We start from the raw sequence: 8303 nt of genomic DNA on the forward strand, positions 1-8303 counted from the left end.
TTGTGTATTTGTAGATGACCGGTGTTCTGTTCGCTGTAATGAACATGTGTAAATAATAATCTGAAGCAGAATATTGTTGAAATTGCACAGATTTTTCTGAGGAAATTTCAGGTTGTTCATATTTGTTCGGGTTATTCCCGTTCTCATCATGTCATGAGACTTTTTGAACAGTAGAACAGCTTCATCTGTGGGTTCTCCTCTTCTCATTCTTGGACTGGTTGGGTCCATTTGAGCTCAAACTGGGCTGAATGTGGAACCTGAACTGGAAAGACTCGGACACCTCTGGTCTAAATGTGTTTAATTTCAGTTCCTGCAGAGCGCTGCGTGTTTTCTGCTGTTGGGCTGAAACAGGATGAATAAATAAAAGTCGAGGCCGATGCTTTGGCCGAAAGCTTGAACGCCTTCTCAGCTGAGCAGGAAGGTGGAGGCGTAACACCGCTGATGGACTGAAGGCGGTACAACCTGAGTCTGTGAGCGCAGCCTTGGCACTTATTTTCCCACTTTGATTCCGTTTGATTTCAGCAAACAGCAAGGGCAACTTTATCAACCCCCCCCCCCCCCCCCCCAGTTAAAGTGGTGGGAGTTGGACAGAGGTGAAATACAGGAGGCGTAAAAGTAAAAACAGAAAGAAATCCAATCACTTTATGAAGCTAATTAGGCGGTTTGGGCTAAAAAATGCTGCGGTTTGACCTTTAAAGTGACACACTGGAGAGTCCACATGCATGACCCCCCCCCCCCCCCAGGTCCATAGTCACCGCACACACCACCCTGGGGTTTACCGTCCTGATGCTGTGGGTGTGTGTCATGTTTTTCGGTGGTGGATTTGACTTTCATGAGTTTTTTTTCCCCTAAAGTTTATGAGCATCTTCTAACCTTTACATCAGGGGCTGCCACACTCATTTAAGTTCAGGTTCCACATTCAGTCAAATATGATCTGAAACCAGTGAAATAGTAACATAATAATATAGAAGTAATGTCAACTCCAAACTTTCCTCTGTGGTTTAGTGTGAAAAAAGTAAAATTATGCAATAAAAATGTTTACATGTACCAACTATCCTTTAAAACCATGTGAATAACGTGAACAAACTGACAGTTCTGAAGAAAACTGAGCACAATTTCCACAATATTCTGTCTCAGTTTAGCCTCTACACATGGAACTCTGGAACTCCTTGCCACTGGAGCTCAGAAATGTCACTTCACTCCCTCTGTTCAAATCCAAACTCAAATCCCATCTGTTCAGGGGCACTTCCTCTGGGTGACCACTGTTGTACTGTCCCATTTTTAACCTGCCTTTTGCTTTTTTCTCTGTTTTAATTGCTTATTTTATCCTCTCCTGTTTACTGTACAGTGTCCTTGAGTGCCAAGAAAGGTGCCTGGAAATAAAATGTACTATTATTATTATTATTATTATTATTTACACATGTAAATTATAACGTACAGTGGATCCCAGTGGATCTACAAAGACACAAAACATGTAATAACAGACAGAATATTGGTGAACTTCCACTTCAGACATTTCAGAATGTTCATATTTGTTCAGGTTATTGACATTTTTGTGAAATGATCGTTTGTTTTAGTGTAAATACAGTAAAATGACATGAAAACGTTTACATTTACAAAGAGGAAAAACTGGAGTTCTGAGTATTTCTAGGTTATTATGATAGTATTTGACTGATCTGACCCACTTGGAAGCTGAAGTAAAATAATTAATATCTTCAGTGTAATTTTTGCTTTTTTTTTTGTTTGTTTTTTTTTGCAATTTTTCCAACTTTTTTTGCAAAAACTATTTTTTTTTTGCAAAAAAATAATTGTTGCCAAGTACTGGTTCAGTCTATCTCAGAATGTTACTGCACTTTTCTGTTGAATTATTTTATTTTTGCAGTTTTATCTCTACTATTTTCTGTATACTTTATGATCCTTAACCTGACTCAGACTAAGCATTTAGACTGGGTGTTCTAGTTTTCTGGATGCTGATTTCATGCACGTTGGGACCGTTTGAGCAGGTTTTTTCAGCCTCAGATCAGACCCAGAGTTAGTTATCGGGGTAAGTCAAAGGTTAGTCTGAATATTTACCAGAATAATTTCTTTGTTAACATTCAAATGAATGTCAGGCTTTTACAAATAGATGAATATATCAGCTGAAATCTGCATGAAAAACTCTTTGGCTCCTTCACCTCTGGCTCAAACGGGTTCAGCTTCATGAATTTCTCATGCGAACCACATGTTTTTAAGCCTGTCTGCGAACCCAGAAGAGGAATATTCTGCTTATTTATTCCGGCTCCTTTCAAATTAGCGGCTTTATTTACACATCCATGAGGCGTTCAAGGCCAACATCTTCACCCTTTGCCCCTTCAGCAGCTGTCGGGTCTGCAGGCTGTGGACTTTCAGACCCAGACCTGCGCATGTTCCAAACATCACACATCATATTTTTTGACCCCCTCCCTCCTTAAATATTACCCCACGCTAAAATTACATCCAGTTTTTGCCTGGGAGCCTCGTGTAACCTGGCTTTGATTCAGCACTGTTGTGACCCACTTCCCAGATCAATGACATCTGGAGGAGGAGGAGGGGGGAGGAGGGGGGAGGAGGGGTGGAGGGAAGGTCGCAGGGAGGTGCTGATGATGTCTAACAAACGCACCCGGCGGGAGGCAACCTCTGGAGCAGGTAGCGTGGAGGAGGCGCTAAACGAGGACGACGTCCGACTGTGTGTTTCATTATGAACAGATGCCGCCGCGATGGGAGGGAGGGAGAGGAGGGAGGAGGAGGGAGAGGAGGGAGGAGGAGGAGGGATGACAGGGGAGGAAAAAGAGGAAACTCAGCACTAACACTTCATTACTGTACCTGCCTGATGCTCAGTTATCCACACTGGACTGGAACTGTTACTGGAACTTTCACTCCCTGCATTTCAGATTTAGATTTAATGATTTATTCTGAACATGTGATGAAATTTAACATATTTGTGAAAAACAGAAATAATACAAAAATCAACAATCAAGACAGTTTTAGAAAGAAAAACAGCCTAATAGTTTCATGTACATGCCCTGAAAAGGGGTGGGAAGAAGTGTAACTTATTTAATCCCGCCCCTTCTCCATAAAATATTCATAATATATCTTTATCTGCCTCTTCCTTTGACTTCATTTTTTGTCATTTTAACACAAATATCTGGACTTTCTCCGGTTCACACATCTGAGCAGCACTGTGAAAAAGTAAACACATGCAATGAAACACCTGTCACAAAAAGCACTCATATTCACTCCTGACAGCTTCAGCGTGTTTATAAAATCTGTCAGTCAGTATATTTATACTTTTATAAAACCCAACACGCCTTTAAACCTCACTGAGGCCCATATTCAATGCTTACGGAAATTACCAAAAACAGTCACTTGCCCAATAAAGGGTTAATAAAGGCCAGGGGTCGATATAAACACATACAGGCTTAAAAAAAAAAAAAAAAAAAAAAAAAAATATATATATATATATATATATATATATATATATATATATATATATATATATATATGCATTAATTACATGTTTTTTTTACAAAGTTTTATAAATATAAACAGACACCTTTGGCTTCTTCAGGAACAATTTTTACCTTTTCTTTTTTTTCAGTCAAAACTGCTGAAGTGACAGTTGGGGGTACTTGGATAAAAAAGTCTATGTCAGGGGGTACTCCGCTGTAAAAAGTGAGAACCACTGATCTGTAACGTCCAGTACAAACCCACACATGGAGCCTCTTAGTTTGTGATTTAAAGCTTATTTTGTCAGTTTATTCAGTTTGATTTCAACAGATGTGTGCAGTTTTACATCAGAATCTGTCAGTTCTTCTTCATCAAAACAAAACCAGAGGTGACGTGAGTAAAAACTGTCTAGAACCAGCTGATGTCGGAGGCGGTTCTTTCCTCGTCCACTGCTGTAAACATGTTGAATCAGTTCTTCGTTGTGTTTTTTCCACATGTGTGTACTTGTGCTGCAGTAGAGCGTGTGTGCAGTTCCACCTCAGATGAGATTAGACGCCGTCTGTAATCCACCAAACCCTCCGACTGCGTGCATGCGCGTCGGCTGCGTGGCAGGAGCATATTAACCCACTTTCTGGACTTTTAATGCGACCTCGCAGGAAAACGCATGAACTAATGCGAGGTCACGGCGGGGTGGCAGCCAACCGGCTGACAGCTCCAACCGAGGGGGCGGGGCTTTACCTCCAGGCCGCCTGAAGGTCATGAATGCCTCGGAAATATCTGTCACATATAAACCCAGAGTTTGGAAATGTACAGTACAGTAGTGATACGAGGGTTATATGGAGGTTTGAGCCAAGGAATGGGCTTCAAATGCTACAAACGGTGCATTTATACTGAAAACTGACAGGAAAATCAGGAAATGTAAAGGCTTTTATTGTGAAATGTAAACACTTGGGATGTTTTCAGGAAATAATACAAGTTTTAGGTGGGATTTGGTGTCGATTCTGTTCCTCAAAATAACACAAACAGTCCGTTTATCCTGAAAATTTACGGTAAAACTAACAAACAGGGTTTTATTGTGAAATGTAAACACTTGGGATGTTTTCAGGAAATAATAGAAGCTTTAGGTGGGATTCAGTGTCGATGTCCGGTCGGATATTTACAGGTAAAGGCTAAATTATTGTGTTATTTTAATTTCACTTCAAGACAAAAGCTTTTCTGATCAAACAATTCTGTTAAAAATAAGGATTTTCAATTGAAAATAAAATAAAATAATGCAAATAATGAATTTTATAGCAAACTTTTACATGCTTTTATGGAGTGATGGTCGATTCTGGGCGGTTTTCTGGCTTTAATATTTAAGTTACCGGTTCCGTTGTTGTTTCACTTTCACTTTATTTCACTGGAGAAACAGTTTTTAGTTATAAAATTCAGATTTTCATTGAAAAATCTGCTTTTCGTGCAGTAACCTGTGGGTGTTGGACTCATTCTAGACTCTTCTTTCTATACGTTTAACTCAGACTTTTTGGACCTTCTGTTCTTTATTTACATACAGGTTATTCTATATTTGTTTGGTTTACAGACCGTTTATACACTTTTAAAACATTCTGTACACAGTTAATGCATTAATACATGTTACTAAATATAAATGGCTTTAAAATAGTGAATTTCGTAGCAAACTTTTACATGTTTCTATTTAGTGATGGTAGATTCTGGGTCATTTTTTAGCTTTAATATTTAAGTTACAGGTTCTGTTATTATTTCACTTTGCCTTTCATTGGAGAAAGTGATTTCTGCAATAAAATTCAGATTTTTGTCCAAATGTCCTCTTTTGGTGCTGTAACCTGTGGACACTGGGCTCATTCCAGATTCATCTTTGATCATTTTTTATGTTTAACTCACTTTAATAATAAGGAAAATATCATTTCAATTAAAATCTTGTGCTTTTTGGGCCTTTTGTTCCGTATTTACATACAGGTTATTGTATATTTTTGTGGTTTACAGACAGCTCCTACACTTTTGAAACATTCTGTACATAGTTAATGCATTAATAAATGTGATTAGATGTAATTAAAATAATGCAAATAATGAATTTCATAGCATATTTTTACTGTGAAATTTAACAATTCATCATGTTTCTATTTAGTGATGGTGGATTCTGGGTGTTTTTCTGGCTTTAATATTTAAATTACAGATTCTGTTATTTTTTCACTTTCATTTTATTTCACCAGAGAAACTGTTTTCTGTGATAAAATTCAGATTTTTGTTAAAATATCCTCTTTTGGTGCAGTAACCTGTGGTGTTGGGTTCATTCCAGTCAATTTCTGAGTGTTTTTTCATTGTTTGATCATTTCACGTTTTTATCTGCCACTAAAATAATGAAGAAAATATCAGCCAAACTATGAAAAAAACCAACCAAAGCTATTCTTCTGCTCTTTTTTTAGTTGAGTTGACAGTCAGTGGTCAGTTTTAGCTCTATTTTTGTTCTTTTTTGCGTTATTGTGACTCTGCAAAGCCGCTCCTACATTTTTACAGCTTCTTTTTCAGACATTATTTTTTTCTCTCTCCAGCCTTTATTTTTTTGCTCATTGATGAGACATTTTGCATGGAATGTGTTTTCTTTCTGCGTTGCGTTTCCTGAGGTGTAAGACGTTCGTATCTATCCTCTTGTAGGTGGAGCGTCGTCGAGCACCGAGCCGGAGAGGGGGGCCGGACAAAAAAGACTGCCTTAAGACAAAACTAAAGACACAAAGAGCATCTAAACCTTCTTTTTCACTCCTTCTTCTTCTTCTTCTTGTTTTTTCGCCTCCCAGTTACAAAAAAAAGTCAAACAGATCCGCTTTTTTGCAGGATTTTTCCTCCTTCCTTCCTTCCTTCCTTCCCTCTGCCTGTGGTCGTGAACTGCCTTCGATTGTTTTGGTTTTTTTGGCTTTTAACTGAGAATTTAATCGCAAAAATGTACTTTTTTTTCTTTTTTTTTTGCTGGAGAAAATGGAATTCAGCTCTTTTTGGGCTCTTTCTCGGCTAAACTCTTCTTTTTTCGGGAGGTGGATTTGTACTTTTTGTCGACGCTGCGCTGTTCTCTGTGGATGTAACCGAAGCCTAAACGGACTCGTCACAATAGCATCGGATTATCGCCTCTTCACCGTTCACTTTTTATTGTGTTTTTTTTTTTTTTTTTGCTGTTTTCATCAGATGTTTTCCAGCCAGGGTCGTATTTTCTGGGATTTTCAGTCCCTCTCCGGATGTTTTTTTTTTTTTTTTCGTCTTCTTCTTCTTCTTTGGTAGCCCTGGTGCCTGTAGTCTGTGATTGACAGTCAGGGTTCATAGACAGTGGGCGGGGTGAAGGGTAGCCCCACCCACCACCTCCTCACCGGCCAATAGAAACTCTGCCAGGAACTGTTGTGGAAACCGAACATCTGTCACTCAATCAGGACTTTTTGGAGAAAGAACAAAACGTAATTAAAGGAGCACTGCAACGTTTTCTGAAAATCTCCTGGTTTCATCTGTGCGTTAAAGTCAGTTTCAGGATGTGTTTAGACTTTTAGCACAAGGAGCGGAGATAAAATATGGACACTTTCAGCTCATGATACGTGTACATCTGCAAATATTAACACAAAGATTGCAGATCTCAGTACAGGAACGACAGAACACATCTCTGATGACATCATTTCAACTGTTCTCCATCTAGAAACGCATTATTTATTGTCTTTTTTAATCATGTATTTGTTTTTTTTTTTGCTGATGACACATGAAACACGTGACAGATCAGCAAATCTGATGATATAGATGAGTTTCAGCTCATTATACTCAGTATATGTGCACATATTTAGATCAAAACTAAAGATTTTGGTGCAGAAATGACAGAAGTAGCTATAATTGTCTTTTTTTCATTTGATCCAAAGTTATTTTCACTCTTCTTTCTGTCCATAAAAGTCACATTTAATGTGTTTTGATTCATATATTTGGCATTTTTACATGTGCACAACACAAATCTACCTATTTATCTGCACATTTAACTCATCACATACACAAAAGCATGTACATATGCTAATGATAACAAATGTTTTTGGTGCAGAAATTAGATTATAATCCATATTTTTTGTACTGTCAGAGTAGTAAACCTTTACTAAAACTGGATAATACACTGTTATTAGTTTTTTAACATTTGATCCAAACCTGTTTTCACACTACTTTAAGTCCATAAACAGTCTCTAGCATTTTTTTTAAATATATATATATTAGGCATTTTGGTGACACACACACTATACAACATGAAATACAGTCTGCAAATGTAACCATTTCAGCTCATTATACTCAGTATATGTGCACATATTTAGATAAAAACTAAAGATTTTGGTGCAGAAACGACAGAAAAGTCTGTTATTGAATTCTTTTTATTTGATCCAAAGTTATTTTCACTCTTCTTTCTGTCCATAAAAGTCACATTTAATGTGTTTTGATTCATATATTTGGCATTTTTACATGTACACAACACAAATCTACCTATTTATCTGCACATTTAATTCATCACATACACAAAAACATGTACATATGCTAATGATAACAAATGTTTTCAGTGCAGAAATTAGATTATAATCCATATTTTGTACTGTCAGAGTAGTAAACCTTTACTAAAACTGGATAATACACTGTTATTAGGTTTTTAACACTCATTTGAGCTACATTGATCTTTGAACATTTGATCCAAACCTGTTTTCACACTACTTTCTGTTCATAAACAGCCTGTAGCTTTTTTTTAAAATTTAATTTTATTTTATATTTTTTTATTTATTTATTAGGCATTTTGGAAACAAACACTATAAAACATGAAATACAGT

The 8303-nt window shown here is 37.3% G+C and overlaps 1 protein-coding gene across 1 annotated transcript in view; it reads left to right on the forward strand.

The window, feature by feature from the left end:
• The window catches only part of LOC115426869 (protocadherin-1-like), a 348451-nt gene extending 342195 nt beyond the window's left edge, over nt 1-6256 (forward strand). The window contains exon 5 of the mRNA XM_030145099.1: nt 6136-6256. Within this exon, the coding sequence (XP_030000959.1) occupies nt 6136-6194 (59 nt within the window). The 3' untranslated portion in view covers nt 6195-6256. The remainder of the gene's footprint in view (nt 1-6135) is intronic.
• The last annotated feature ends 2047 nt before the right edge of the window (nt 6257-8303 follow it).

Source organism: Sphaeramia orbicularis, chromosome 10 (assembly GCF_902148855.1).
Source record: "Sphaeramia orbicularis chromosome 10, fSphaOr1.1, whole genome shotgun sequence".
Classification (NCBI taxonomy): Eukaryota; Metazoa; Chordata; class Actinopteri; order Kurtiformes; family Apogonidae; genus Sphaeramia; species Sphaeramia orbicularis.